This window comes from Lissotriton helveticus, chromosome 11 (assembly GCF_964261635.1).
Source record: "Lissotriton helveticus chromosome 11, aLisHel1.1, whole genome shotgun sequence".
Taxonomy (NCBI): domain Eukaryota; kingdom Metazoa; phylum Chordata; class Amphibia; order Caudata; family Salamandridae; genus Lissotriton; species Lissotriton helveticus.
The window spans coordinates 31429625-31445517 of record NC_136072.1 but is presented as its reverse complement, the minus strand read 5'-3'; the positions used below and the strand labels follow the sequence as shown (position 1 = coordinate 31445517).

Genomic DNA, 15893 nt, shown 5'->3' with positions numbered 1-15893 from the left:
GTAAACCCCTGCGCTACATTATACCTGTGCCAGGTTTAATGTATGCAGAGGGGGCGTTCCCCCGCAAAAAGCCTCGTAATTGTGACGCAGTGAAATCTATGAGATTTCACTGCGTCACTTTTAGGACGCTGTTGTGTCAAAATCTTGCGCCTGCCTCGCAGCAGGCGTAAGACTGACGCAAGCCCTTTAACATGGGGCTTTCCCCATGTGAAAGGATGCATTGCTGGAGTTGCGTCACTTTTGTGACACATTCCAGCAATGCGTGACTTTTGCGCTTACAGATACGTCAGAAATACTGACGTATCTGTAACTCCTTGCGACATGATGCGTCATACTGTAAATATGACGCATCAATAATGTCGCAAGGAGTGCGCTCTGAGAAGTGACGCATCGCTGCTTTCACGCAGCGATGCGTCACTTTTCATAAATGAGGCACCTGTTATTCAGCACCAAGAGACCCCGACGGGATAAACATACGCTTTACAAATACTTATGTTATGGGTGAGAGTAGGCTGCCATGTGACTACCTTAAGACGTGAATAAAATACCACCAGCCACATCGGAAACATCTTACACATATTCATTGTCTAATGTTATTACAGAGGATTGTAATTCCTTTCCCATTGGATGGCAGAAGTAACTGCAGCCAGAAGCAAACTTTTGCAAGACTAAATAATTTTTTCTGTCTACATTTTATTTATAGAAGTAATTAACTTCATGGTCAACAACTAAAACCACATTGAAAGATCAATAACTGACTTACTTGTGGGTGCTTCGGTTTCTGTGATGGTGCTCTCCGTTGCGCCAGTGCTGCTCAGGGGGCTTTCTGTGGGTGCTTCTGTTTCTGTGACGGTGCTCTCTGTTGTGCCCGAGCTGCCCAGGGGGGTTTCAGTGGGTGCTCCTGTTTCTGTGATGGTGCTCTCTGTTGCGCCAGAGCTGCTCTGGGGGCTTTCTGTGGGTTCTTCAGTTTCTGTGATGGTGCTCTCTGTTGCTCCTGTGCTTCTCTGGGGGCTTTCTGTGGGTGCTTCTGTTTCTGTGATGGTGCTCTCTGTTGCGCCCGTGCTGCTCTGCAGGCTCTCTGTGGGTGCTTCTGTTTCTGTGATGGTGCTCTCTGTTGTGCCTGAGCTGCTCTGGGGGCTTTCTGTCGGTGCTTCTGTTTCTGTGATGGTGCTCCCTGTTGCTCCTGAGCTGCTCTGGGGGCTTTCTGTGGGTACTTCTGTTTCTGTGATGGTGCTCTCTGTTGCGCCCGTGCTGCTTTGGGGGCTTTCTGTGGGTGATTCTGTTTCTGTGATGGCGCTCTCTGTTGCGCCCGAGCTGCTCTGGGGGCTTTCAGTGGGTGCTTCTGTTTCTGTGATGGTGCTCTCTGTTGCTCCCGTGCTGCTCTGATGGCTTTCTGTTGGTGATTCTGTTTCTGTGATGGTGCTCTCTGTTGCTCCTGAGCTACTCCAGGGGCTTTCTGTGGGTGTTTCTGTTTCTGTGATGGTGCTCTCTGTTGTGACCAAACTGCTCTGGGGGCTTTCTGTGGGTGCTTCTGTTTCTGTGATGGTGCTCTCTGTTGCTCCCGTGCTACTCCGGGGGCTTTCTGTGGGTGCTTCTGTTTCTTTGATGGTGCTCTCTGTTGCTCCCGAGCTGCTCTGGGGGCTTTCTGTAGGTGCTTCTGTTTCTGTGATGGTGCTCTCTGTTGCTCCTGTGCTGCTCTGGGGGCTTTCTGTGGGTGCTTCTGTTTCTGTGATGGTGCTCTCTGGTGCGCCTGTGCTGCTCTGGGGGCTTTCTGTGGGTGCCTCTGTGTCTGTGATGGTGCTCTCTGTTGCGCCCGAGCTGCTCTGGGGGTTTTCTGTGGGTGCTTCTGTTTCTGTGACGGTGCTCTCTGTTGCTCCCGTGCTGCTCGGGGGGCTTTCTGTGGGTGCCTCTGTTTCTGTGATGGTGCTCTCTGTTGCGCCAGAGCTGCTCTGGGGGCTTTCCGTGGGTGCTTCAGTTTCTCTGATGGTGTTCTCTGTTGCTACTGTGCTGCTCTGGGGGCTTTCTGTGGGTGCTTCTGTTTCTGTGATGGTGCTCTCTGTTGCGCCTGAGCTGCTCTGGGGGCTTTCTGTGGGTGCTTCTGTTTCTGTGATGGTGCTCTCTGTTGAGCCAGAGCTGCTCTGGGGGCTTTCTGTGGGTGATTCTGTTTTTGTGATGGTGCTCTCTGTTGCGCCCGTGCTGATCTGGGGGCTTTCTGTGGGTGCCTCTGTTTCTGTTATGGTGCTCTCTGTTGCGCCCGTGCTGCTCTGGGGGCTTTCTGTGGGTGCTTCTGTTTCTGTGATGGTGCTCTCTGTTGCTCCCGTGCTGCTCGGGGGGCTTTCTGTGGGTGCTTCTGTTTCTGTGATGGTGCCCTCTGTTGCTCCCGTGCTGCTACGGGGGCTTTCTGTTGTTGCTTCTGTTTCTGTGATTGTGCTCTCTGTTGAGCCAGAGCTGCTCTGGGGGCTCTCTGTGGGTGCTTCTGTTTCTGTGATGGTGCTCTCTGTTGCTACTGTGCTGCTCTGGGGGCTTTCCGTGGGTGCTTCTGTTTCTGTGATGGTGCTCTCTGTTGCGCCTGAGCTGCTCTGGGGGCTTTCTGTGGGTGTTTCTGTTTCTGTGATGGTGCTCTCTGTTGAGCCAGAGCTGCTCTGGGGGCTTTCTGTGGGTGCTTCTGTTTCTGTGATGGTGCCCTCTGTTGCTCCCGTGCTGCTACGGGGGCTTTCTGTTGTTGCTTCTTTTTCTGTGATTGTGCTCTCTGTTGAGCCAGAGCTGCTATGGGGGCTTTCTGTGGGTGCTTCTGTTTCTGTGATGGTGCTCTCTGTTGTGCCCGGGCTGCTTGGGGGGCTTTCTGTGGGTGCTTCTGTTTCTGTGATGGTGCTCTCTGTTGCGCCCGTGCTGCTCTGGGGGCTTTCTGTGGGTGCTTCTGTTTCTGTGATGGTGCCCTCTGTTGCTCCCGTGCTGCTACGGGGGCTTTCTGTGGGTGCTTCTGTTTCTGTGATGGTGCTCTCTGTTGAGCCAGAGCTGCTACTCCGGGGGCTTTCAGTGGGTGCTTCTGTTTCTGTGATGGTGCTCTCTGTTGCTCCTGTGCTGCTCTGATGGCTTTCTGTGGGTAATTCTGTTTCTGTGATGGTGCTCTCGGTTTCTCCCGTGCTACTCCGGGGGGGCTCTGTGGGTGCTTCTGTTTCTGTGATAGTGCTCTCTGTTGCGCCCGAGCTGCTCTGGGGGCTTTCTGTCGGTGCTTCTGTTTCTGTGGGTGATTCTGTTGCTCCTGTGCTGCTCTGGGGGCTTTCTGTGGGTGCTTCTGTTTCTGTGATGGTGCCCTCTGTTGCTCCAGTGCTGCTACGGGGGCTTTCTGTGGATGCTTCTGTTTCTGTGATGGTGCTCTCTGTTGCTCTCAAGCTGCTCTGGGGACTTTCTGTGGGTGCTTCTGTTTCTGTGATGGTGCTCTCTGTTGCGCCTGTGCTGCTCTGGGGGCTTTCTGTGGGTGCTTCTGTTTCTGTGATGGTGCTCTCTGTTGCGCCCGTGCTGCTCTGGGGGCTTTCTGTGGGTGCTTCTGTTTCTGTGATGGTGCTCTCTGTTGCGCCCGTGCTGCTCGGGGGGCTTTCTGTGGGTGCTTCTGTTTCTGTGATGGTGCTCTCTGTTGCTCCCGTGCCGCTAGGGGGGCTTTCTGTGGGTGCTTCTGTTTCTGTGATAGTGCTCTCTGTTGCTCCCGTGCTGCTATGGGGGCTTTCTGTGGGTGCTTCCGTTTCTGTGATGGTTCCCTCTGTTGCTCCCGTGCTGCTCTGGGGGCTTTCTGTGGGTGCTTCTGTTTCTGTGATGGTGCTCTCTGTTGCGCCCGTGCTTCTCTGGGGGCTTTCTGTGGGTGCCTCTGTTTCTGTGATGGTGCTCTCTGTTGCTCCCGTGCCGCTAGGGGGGCTTTCTGTGGGTGGTTCTGTTTCTGTGATGGTGCTCTCTATTGCTCCCGTGCTGCTAAGGGGGCTTTCTGTGGGTGCTTCTGTTTCTGTGATGGTGCTCTCTGTTGCGCCAGAGCTGCTCTGGGGGCTTTCTGTGGGTGCTTCTGTTTCTGTGATGGTGCTCTCTGTTGCTCCCGTGCTGCTACGGGGGATTTCTGTTGTTGCTTCTGTTTCTGTGATTGTGCTCTCTGTTGAGCCAGAGCTGCTCTGGGGGCTTTCTGTGGGTGCTTCTGTTTCTGTGATGGTGCTCTCTGTTGCGCCCGTGCTGCTCTGGGGGTTTTCTGTGGGTGCTTCTGTTTCTGTGATGGTGCCCTCTGTTGCTCCAGTGCTGCTACGGGGGCTTTCTGTGGTTGCTTCTGTTTCTGTGATGGTGCTCTCTGTAGCGCCAGAGCTGCTTTGGGGGCTTTCTGTGGGTGCTTCTGTTTCTGTGATGGTGCTCTCTGTTGCGCCTTTGCTGCTCTGGGGGCTTTCTGTGGGTGCTTCTGTTTCTGTGATGGTGCTCTCTGTTGCACCTGTGCTGCTCTGGGGGCTTTCTGTGGATGCTTCTGTTTCTGTGATGGTGCCCTCTGTTGCTCCCGTGCTGCTACGGGGGCTTTCTGTGGTTGCTTCTGTTTCTGTGATGGTGCTCTCTGTTGCTCCCGTGCTGCTCGGGGGGCTTTCTGTGGGTGCTTCTGTTTCTGTGATGGTGTTCTCTGTTGTGCTGGTGCTGCTCTGGGGGCTTTCTGTGGGTGCTTCTGTTTCTGTGATGGTGTTCTCTGTTGTGCTGGTGCTGCTCTGGGGGCTTTCTGTGGGTGCTTCTGTTTCTGTGATGGTGCTCTCTGTTGCACCCGTGCTGCTCTGGGGGCTTTCTGTGGGTGCTCCTGTTGCTGTAATGGTGCTCTCTTTTGCGCCAGTGCTGCTCTGGGGGCTTTCTGTGAGTGCTTCTGTTTCTGTGACGGTGCTCTCTGTTGCGCCTGAGCTGCTCTGGGGGCTTTCTGTGGGTGCATCTGTTTCTGTGATGGTGCTCCCTGTTGCGCCTGTGCTGCTCTGGGGGCTTTCTGTGGGTGCTTCTGTTTCTGTGATGGTGCTCTCTGTTGCGCCCGTGCTGCTCTGGGGGCTTTCTGTGGGTGCTTCTGTTTCTGTGATGGTGCTCTCTGTAGCTCTCAAGCTGCTCTGGGGACTTTCTGTGGGTGCTTCTGTTTCTGTGATGGTGCCCTCTGTTGCTCCAGTGCTGCTACGGGGGCTTTCTGTGGTTGCTTCTGTTTCTGTGATGGTGCTCTCTGTAGCGCCAGAGCTGCTTTGGGGGCTTTCTGTGGGTGCTTCTGTTTCTGTGATGGTGCTCTCTGTTGCGCCTTTGCTGCTCTGGGGGCTTTCTGTGGGTGCTTCTGTTTCTGTGATGGTGCTCTCTGTTGCTCCCGTGCTGCTCGGGGGGCTTTCTGTGGGTGCTTCTGTTTCTGTGATGGTGTTCTCTGTTGTGCTGGTGCTGCTCTGGGGGCTTTCTGTGGGTGCTTCTGTTTCTGTGATGGTGCTCTCTGTTGCTCCTGTGCTGCTCTGGGGGCTTTCTGTGGGTGCTTTTGTTTCTGTTATGGTGCTCTCTGTTGCACCCGTGCTGCTCTGGGGGCTTTCTGTGGGTGCTTCTGTTTCTGTGATGGTGCTCTCTGTTGCTCCTGTGCTGCTCTGGGGGCTTTCTGTGGGTGCTTTTGTTTTTTTGATGGTGCTCTCTGTTGCGCCCGAGCTGCTTGAGGGGCTCTCTGTCGATGCTTCTGTTTCTGTGATGGTGCTCTCTGTTGCTCCTGTGCTGCTGTTGGATGTTTCTGTGGGTGCTTCTGTTGCTGTGATGGTGCTCTCTGTTGCGACCAAGCTGCTCTGGGGGCTTTCTGTGGGTGCTAAGTTTTTTAAATAAAAAGTAAAAAAAATACATACATTAATAGACAGACAGACAGACAGACAGACACTACCAACAAACAGATAGATAGATAGATAGATAGATAGATAGATAGATAGATAGATAGATAGATAGATAGATAGATAGATAGATAGATAGATAGATAGATAGATAGATAGATAGATAGATAGATAGATAGATAGACAGACAGACAGACAGATAGATAGATATAGAGATAGATAGATAGATAGATAGATAGATAGATAGATAGATAGATAGATAGATAGATAGATAGATAGATAGATAGATAGATAGATAGATAGACAGACAGACAGACAGACAGACAGACAGACAGACAGACAGACACTACCAACAAACAGATAGATAGATAGATAGATAGATAGATAGATAGATAGATAGATAGATAGATAGATAGATAGATAGATAGATAGATCGATAGATCGATAGATAGATAGATAGATAGATAGATAGATAGATAGATAGATAGATAGATAGATAGATAGATAGATAGATAGATAGATAGATAGATAGATAGATAGATAGATAGATAGATAGATAGATAAACCCCACCCAACTAATCGGTCAGCATGAAAAGGCACGTGCATCTAAATCTTCGGGCAGGTTGTCTTCTGTATGATGGGATCATGGCATAGCAGTGGAGGCTTGCTGTGGAAGTGCTGCGGGGCGGTGAGGCGGTGAGAGGGGCAGAGTAGGGGTTAGTGGAGTCGGACTTACGACTTTCACGAGTAAGGTAAGTAAAGAAATAAATAAAACTATTTACCTTGTGGTCGCTGGATGGCCGAGTTGGCGATGCAGCACGTGCATGGTAAATAGTTGTATTTATTTATTTACTTACCTTACTCGTGGATGTCGTATGTCCGAAACGGAAGTGAGTATTTAGTCATGGTTGCCTAGCCACAAAATACCCCCTTCCATACATTATAAGGATATTGAAGCCACAGAGGAGCCCCCTGAAAGTATACTCATTTATAAGGTCATGGCCCTCAAAGGTGACTTGAAATATCTGTTTTCAGCTGATCACTGTTCATTTTAGAAAAACAGAACATAAGAACTAAGGGGCATATTACCAAGCAATAGCGATAATTATCGCTATGCATGGTTAGCGGCTGTAATTATATCGCCACGCTCCGACGATTTTTACCGCTGAGATACCTTGATATTATCAAGGTTTATCTCAAAAGCGGTAAAAATCTTGCGAAATGCTTGAATATCGCTGAAAAATCTGCGATATTCATGCATTATCGTGACAATGCTCTTAGCCATGTTATCCACCTTCCATTGGATAACATGGCTAAGAACTGCTCTGGGCAGGCGTTAGCTTTTGGAGATATTCGCGCTTAGCGCGATTATTTCCAAAAGTAGGTAATAGGAGATAGCGATGTTAGCGACTGTTTCCAGTCGCTAACATCTTGGCACGCCCACTTTGCATGTCATTAGCGATAATTATCGCTGACATGCAAAGTGGGCCCCAAGATGATCGCTATCTCCTAATAGCTGTCGCTAACTGGTGTTAGCGACAGGTAGGTAATAGGGCGATAAAATTATCGCCGCTTTAGCGGGAACAATTCCTGCTAAAGCGGCGATAAGGCCCTTGGTAATACGCCCCTAAGAGTCAGTTCCCATTGTTTAAACTGCAGCTGTAATTGTGCTCTGTGACCTGCGTTTCACCTTGGCTGCTGGCAGTGACAACAGGTATTATGAAGTCACAGCACGTTGGTAATAACTTTTATTATGTTATTATTGCAGATGACTAGACTGTAATAAAGAAATTAGCGATGGAATTTAATACAGGCATTGCAGACTCCTGTCTATTATAAACTAGTATATCCCATATCTGTAAGAAATTGGGGGGCATATTACCAAGCAATAGCGATAATTATCGCTATTGCTTGGTTAGAGACAAAAGTTTACCGCTGAGCTGCGGCGATTTTTATCGCAGATAAACTTTGGTATTACAAAGGTTTATCGCAAATGCGATAAAAAACGGCCGCAATGCATGAATATCGCTGTAAAGTCAGCGATATTCATGCATTACCGAGCTAATGCTCTTAGCCATGCTATCCACCTCCCATTGGATAACATGGCTAAGAACTGCTCAGGGGCAGGTTTTATCTTTTGGAGATAATCGCGCTTAGCGCGAATATCTCCAAAAGTTGGTAATAGGAGATAGCCATGTTAGCGACTGTTTCCAGTCGCTAACATCTTGGCACGCCCACTTTGCATGTCATTAGTGATAAATATCACTGACATGCAAAGTGGGGCCCAAGATGGTCGCTATGGGGCATATTATCAAGGGGGTTTATCTCCGCTTTTTTGGCTTTAAAGCCAAGAAAGCGGAGATAAAATTATCTCCCTATTACCTAGCTGTCGCTAACACCAGTTAGCGACAGCTAGTAGGAGATAGCGACCATCTTGGGCCCCACTTTGCATGTCAGTGATATTTAATACTAATGACATGCAAAGTAGGCGTGCCAAGATGTTAGCGACTGGAAACAGTTGCTAACATCGCTATCTCCTATTACCAACTTTTGGAGATATTCGCGCTAAGCGCAAATATCTCCAAAAGCTAACACCTGCCCTGAGCAGTTCTTAGCCATGTTATCCAATGGGAGGTGGATAACATGGCTAAGAGCATTAGCTCGGTAATGCATGAATATCGCTGACTTTACAGCGATATTCATGCATTGCGGCCGTTTTTTATCCCATTTGCGATAAACCTTGGTAATACCAAGGTGTATCTGCGATAAAAATCGCCGCAGCTCAGCGGTACATTTTTGTCTCTAACCAAGCAATAGCGATAATTATCGCTATTACTTGGTAATATGCCCCTATCTCCTACTAGCTGTCGCTAACTGGTGTTAGCGACAGCTAGGTAATAGGGAGATCATTTTATCTCCGCTTTCTTGGCTTTTAAAGCCAAACAAGCGGAGATAAATCCCTTGATAATATGCCCCTTAGTCTTCCCTGAGCACTGTCATTTGGTGGATGATAAAGGAGAAGAGGGTGAGTGAGCAGATTCTACTGGTAAAGGTGAGGGAGTTTCTTGGCAGGCAAGTGAGTCATCCAAAGATCACAATACATAGATGCTGAGGTTCAACATAGAGGCAGAAGTGATCCCCTTATTAGAATACAGACAGAGGTTGAGCATCAAAACACATTTCATTGAGCGTAAGCATCATTTCAGTAAGTAAAATGACTGGTTCATTGTAACAGAAGAGCATCTTAGTATAGAAAATCTTTCTCAGTTATTGGAAACTTCATAAAGTTAATGGTTTGCCATGGTAGGGGCACAAGAAATAAAAAGAAACACTTAGCTTTCAAGTCATCATTCAAACAAAGTTTAAACATTATTGTCCATGTAAGTGGATGAAAAACATGAAAGGTTTGACTGCTTATTGACAGCCTAAATGTATAAGAGGACTGCATACAAATCATAAATAAGTAAAAAAATAAAAAAATACATAAATTAATAAAGAGATTGATAGATAGATAGATAGATAGATAGATAGATAGATGGATGGATAGATAGATAGATAGATAGATAGATAGATAGATAGATAGATAGATAGATAGATAGATAGATAGATAGATAGATAGATAGATAGATAGATAGATAGATAGATAGATAGATAGATAGATAGATAGATGGTGTATCTAAATCTTTAGGCAGGTTGGGGCATATTAACAAGCAATAGCGATAATTATCGCTATTGCTTGGTTAGAGACAAAAATTTACCGCTGAGCTGCGGTGATTTTTATCGCAGATAAACCTTGGTATTACCAAGGTTTATCGCAAATGCGATAAAAAACGGCCGCAATGCATGAATATCGCTGAAAAGTCAGCGATATTCATGCATTACCGAGCTAATGCTCTTAGCCATGTTATCCACCTCCCGTTGGATAACATGGCTAAGAACTGCTCAGGGCAGGTTTTAGCTTTTGGAGATATTCGCGCTTAGCGCGAATATCTCCAAAAGTTGGTAATAGGAGATAGCGATGTTAGCGACTGTTTCCAGTCGCTAACATCTTGGCGCGCCCACTTTGCATGTCATTAGTGATAAATATCACTGACATGAAAAGTGGGGCCCAAGATCGTCGCTATCTCCTACTAGCTGTCGCTAACTGGTGTTAGCGACAGCTAGGTAATATGGAGATCATTTTATCTCTGCTTTCTTGGCTTTTAAAGCCAAAAAAGCAGAGATAAACCCCCTTGATAATATGCCCCGTTGTTTTCTGGTTGATGGGATCACTGTATAGCCTCTTTCAGACATCTTACACCCTAAAGATGTATTTTCCACCTTAATCTTATCCTAAATCATACCTTGGGTAGAGGCATCAGTTGTGGAGAGTGCTGTATTTTCAGATGTGGTGGACTTTAAAGTGGTATCTGCTCTCGTACTGGAACCTGTAATTTGGAGAAGATAACATTATATAAATGTACACAATGTTTTCTTCTGGAATAAGAGGCTGTTTAAAACCTGAGCTAAGTTAAGTAATTGTATTGAGTTCATAATATATGTGTTATATTATACTAGTAATAGTTTATTGTATTGATAAACAAGTACGATTGACAGTAAAGTTCTAAAAGGTAAGTACAATCTGCACATCATGACTAGATCAACAGTCACCATTGTGGCCAATTTGCATAACATTTAATAAAACACCACTGCAAGACAATGATGTAAACACATGCTGAACCACAAGTGAGTGGGCCTCTCACCTGAATGCTACAAATAGTATTTAGTCAAGGTTGACTAGCCATGTCTGTACTACATTTAAAAGCAATATATAGCACAAAATACCCCCTTCCATACATTAATAGACTATTGCAAGCCAGAGAGGAGTCCCCTGAAAGTATACTCATGTATAAGGCCAGGGCCCTCCGAGGTGACTTACAATATCTGTTTTCTGCTGATCACTGTTCATTTTAGAAAAACAGACCATAAGAAGGAAAAGCCAGTCCTGATTATTTAAACTGCAGCTGTAATTGTGCTCTGTGGCCTGCCTTTCACCTTGGCTGCTGGCAGTGACAGCAGGCATTATGAAGTCACAGCACGATGGTAATAACTTTTATTATGATATAAATACAGATGACTGGCCTGTAATAATGAAATTAGCGATTGATTTTATTACAGGCATTGCAGACTCCTGTCTATTATAAAAGGGTATATACCATATTTGTAAGAAATTGGGGGGTATATTACCAACAACTAGCGATAATTTTTGTCTCTAACTTGTTTAGAGACAAAAATTATCGCCGCACATCGGCGATTTTTATCGCAGATAAACCTTGCTATTAGCAAGGTTTATCGCAAATGCGATAAAAAACGGCCGCAATGCATGAATATCGCTGAAAAGTCAGCGATATTCATGCATTATCGAGCAAATGCTCTTAGCCATGTTATCCACCTCCCATTGGATAACATGGTGAAGAACTGCTCAGGGCAGGTGTTAGCTTTTGGAGATATTCGCGCTTAGCGCGAATATCTCCAAAAGTTGGTAATAGGAGATAGCGATGTTAGCGACTGTTTCCAGTCGCTAACGTCTTGGCACGCCCACTTTGCATGTCATTAGTGATAAATATCACTGACATGCAAAGCGGGGCCCAAGATGGTCGCTATCTCCTATTAGCTGTCACTAACTGGTGTTAGCGACAGCTTGGTAATAGGGAGATAATTTTATCTCCGCTTTCTTGGCTTTTAAAGCCAAAAAAGCGGAGATAAACCCCTTGATAATATACCCCTGGGTTATTAGTTAAGTAAGGTGTGGGTCTTGTGCAAGTAAAAGGCCGATGTGTCTCCTTACTGGAAACTAAGGGGCATATTTACAACAGAATGTTGGAGCGCAGAGCTGTGCCTAATTTGGCGGCACCGCGCTCCAGCATTTCCAAAACGTAGGGTTGCACCGTATTTACTACAACACGCCACACCCCTGTGTTTCCCCCTGCTCTGGCGCTAACATGATCTGCCTAGCACCAATGCAGGCCCTCTTGCCCCATAGTTCACGGGTGGCTGCATTGCAGGGAATGATTGTTTATGAGCAGGAAGTTGTCCTTTACTGCACATAAAAAATTAATAATTCTGATTTTTAACTCCTGTGTGCTGCATTGTGCAGCACACATAGAAGAAGCGTGGCTCAGTGGTTAGAGGCGGCAGACCCGGAAGCTGAGATCAGCCGTGGACCAGGGTTCGATTCCCCACCTCGGCAGGTCTCGGGCTCAAAAATTCCACGGACTCGACAATTCTCGCTCCGGTGCCTACTCGACTCACGGGGTCACACTCTGCAACTCTGGGCAATAGCTTGCTTAATCTCCACTACGGCCCCTCGCGGCGGGATGCCTGGCTTTCACCTTGTGAATACCTTGCCGGGGTATCTCACACGGGAATACCAGGACGGGTTCCCTAAGCAAGCGCCTTGAGACCCCTGGGTGATTAGTGCGCTATATAAATCAAAACACACACAAGTTGCAAATCGTCAGTATTTAATTATTTTAGGAAGGGACACCTTCCTGCACGTAAACAATAGATAAGGGTGTTTTTCTGAATGCGGCACACACAGAAATAGCAAAAACTAGAAGAAATAAAAGTATTCCTCCTCGTATCGCCGCTCTAGCACGAGCTCTTGCATGGCATTCGTTGTTGGTGCTGCCTCAGATTTACAGATCCTTGTATATCTGGGGCAGCATCAAAAAGCAACGGGCGTTGCAGTGGAACGACCACAGCAACACCCATTTCACGCAGATACCTGCGTGAAAGGGTACTATTTTTTCATTTTTATTTTACAGAGTTTAAAATAGCACAAACTTGACCCGAAGGTATCAGAGTGCTCTACACCAGCACCAGTTGTGTTACACGAGGACGCATTCTCACCGGGGTCTAGCCTACAAGATTCCAAGATACTTGGGGTCAGATTGCTTACAGCACTCTTGTGGGGCTGCTACAACTCCTGTAGCCCCCCCCACAACACTCGAGTCAACGTTGGCGGAGCCCATGGCCCTCCTTGGTGCACCATGAGAAAGGAATGAGACACTGCCAACTCCTGGTAGGATATCATGGGGTGTTCCATGGTCAAGAGAAAATGTACCTTTAAACAGCTGGTTCACCCTCTGTGCGGCTCTACTTGTCAGTATTTTCTTTAGTTTTATTGTTGGTGGGTGCCCCTGTCCCAACCAGGGCCAGGACACCCACAGGCTGGACGGCAAGTTGAGGGTGCTGCATGTGGAGCCCCAAGCCCCCCATGCCCCTTGCCACCTCCACATTGCAACACTTGTCCTAAGGTGCATGTTGAAGTTGGCCACAGTTGTCTGTGATCCCACTGGGCTGCCGTATTTTCATCCTCAGCTCCCTCTATGGAAGCACTGCCAACACAAGCACTCAAAGCACCAGGCCTGTGCACTCTCCCTCTTGGCATTGGGGTCTGGAGATGGGTCCTGGGCCCTATTCAAGATTGCATCAGGCTTCTATGCTGTTCTGGGCCCAGGAATCTGTTTCAAGGGCCCATCATTTATGCGCCGGCTCCTGGAGCAAAGTGGTAACCTGGGGGCATTCTACAGTTGGGGGTAGGGGGCCCATCTACCTCTTCTCTGATAGGAAATTAATTTCTCATTGTTTATAAGGTGGGTGTCAAAGGTCAAATCTCAGTGCAATATCTTCTCGATTTTCACAACCTTTGACGCGTTTTGCACCTGCTGGCCAGAGCTAGCCCCTAGGCACCTTGCCTCTAAAAGTTTGCATTCAGCATTGTTTGACAAATTCCATAATTGACATGGGTCCCAGGCTCACTGTGCCACTTGATTCAAGCTCGCCTAGTTGATGAGGGGTGAAACCCTAAAACCAGTCCAAGGATGCTTGTTTGTGGTCCAGGGAGGACCTGGATTGGCAGTTAGGCTGGAATGTCCCCATTACCTTAAACTCCAAGGTCAGGGTGCCAGGGACCGATATAGTAGCTGTTTCCCTATCCCTCTAGTTTAAAGGTAAACCCCAAGGATGGGCTGCAGTTCCCTATCCCGCTAGGGATTTTTGCACATTGGCACTTTGATGATGTGTAGTTTTGCCCTTTTTTAGGGGGAAACCCATTGCCCATTTAGTATTGTGTATACCCGCTTTGGACCTGCACACAAGCACTTTAATCACCTATAGTGATTTATCTTTTTTTATTTTATTTTTATTGGTTCAGTTCAAAGCCAGAGATGCAAAAGCGTTAAATCATAGCAAAACATCAGATATACACAAACTTATGGTGCAGATATATACGGAACCAAAAAAAGAAAGAGGAAAAAGAAAAACAATAATAAAACTTTACAGAAAACAGTACCATCATATACAATCAAATAAATGTCATTCCATCGGGCCTAAATGGTCTATCATTGCCTGCCAAATTTTACACCCCCTTTGCATTTTTCTAAGTGATTTAATACGATAAAGGTTATATTCTAAATAAAAAACATTATAAAACTTTGCTCGCCACGTTTCATATAAAGGTGCTTCTGGTTTCAACCACATTTAAGAAATACATAAGCGAGCTACGACCATAGCCATAAATAAAAGAAAATGCGAAGGGTTAGGAACAAGATGGCCAATAGCTGAAGTAGATGTATGACACATTTTTTATATTCTTTTGTATTTATCTTTTATCTTTCTGTATTGTATGATTGAATCATGTGTATGGTTTTAATTGACTAATAAACTAAACATTAAACAGGATATGGCTTTGCCTTAAGAATTGGGCATACAGTGTGACTGTGTTCAAGGGTTCTATTGTTTATAAAGGTTTTACTTTGCCAGGATGCAGTGGCAGTTTAAAACTGCACCCAAAAGCTGCAATGATAGGTCTGAAACATGTTTACAAGGCTACTTAAGTGGATGGCACAATTAGTGATACAGGCCTATTAGTATCATTTAATTTACACACCCTGAGTACATGCAGTGCCTCTTTACTAGGGACTATCAAGTGCATTAATTGAGCCAATTGGTTGTAAGCCAAATTTACCATGTTTTAGGGAGTGAGCAAAGGCACGTTAGCACGGGTTAGCAGTGGAAAAGTGCACAGAGTCCTAGAGTCAATAAAAACAGGTTTGTAAACAGGATGGGTGAAGGTATGAAGTCGTATGGGACTACCACGCCACGGATGTCAAGTCTAAAAGTATTAGAATATTTTTCGCCATTAACGCAAATCTCCAGAAAGTTTATCAACACAGGATGAAAACATTAAATTTTAGAGCTAATAGGGATTTCCTGTACCTTTAGTTTCCAATTGTGTTAAACAAGCTGCAAGAAAATTACTTTAGGGATATCAATTCAAATGCTGAAAATATTAAGGGGATTTAAAAATCTGAATAATTACGGCAAGTGAAATTATTTAAGTTTATGATGATCAGGACAGTGCAATGTGGATCTCTCTCAAGACAGGACTGTTCAAATCACAACACATTCAAAATGCAGTCTAATTCCAAGCAAATCCTCTTCATATCACTCACTTCTTTGCTCCCACCTACACTGCTTGTTCGTCAATGCCAGATCCATATCAAAGTATCTATGACCTCCTATCTTAAAAAAAATTACCTCCTTTTAATCACCACACATGGCTAGGAGATAATATAACTCAAGGTCTCTGCAAGACAATTCCGCCCCAGTATCGATGCTTCGTTCACATCCCCCGAGTCAAAAAATGGGGAGGACCAATCATGATATTCAAGAAAGATAACTCCAACCTTAATAGAGGATCCAATCCCATCAAGATATGAACCTCTACTGAAAGTTTCAATCCTTAGCCAACATTCTCTGGTAGATTCCTACTGCTATACAGACCTCCGCCAACAAATGGAGCATTCACGGACGCCTTTCTAGACACCACTTCTGCCTTTTCATATAAAATACCTTAACTTTTGAGTGCTCTGTGTCTTAAACATTTGGTTCAATAAACCAGACATGCCACAGACTAATACCATCACCTCTGGACTAGATACTCTCAATCTCACCCAAGTCATCTCTGGCCTAGTTGAGTGGAATTCTGCAACACAAAATGTAGAATAGCATCAACTC

General features: G+C 46.1%; 1 protein-coding gene across 1 annotated transcript in view; it reads right to left on the bottom strand.

The window, feature by feature from the left end:
* Positions 1-15893, bottom strand: part of LOC144792126 (uncharacterized) — a 201893-nt gene that overhangs the window by 166606 nt on the left and 19394 nt on the right. Inside the window, exons 5-6 of the mRNA XM_078667000.1 lie at positions 10175-10258; positions 764-5812 (exon numbers count right to left, since the gene is read on the bottom strand). Of these exons, the coding sequence (XP_078523126.1) occupies positions 764-5812; positions 10175-10258 (5133 nt within the window). The remainder of the gene's footprint in view (positions 1-763; positions 5813-10174; positions 10259-15893) is intronic.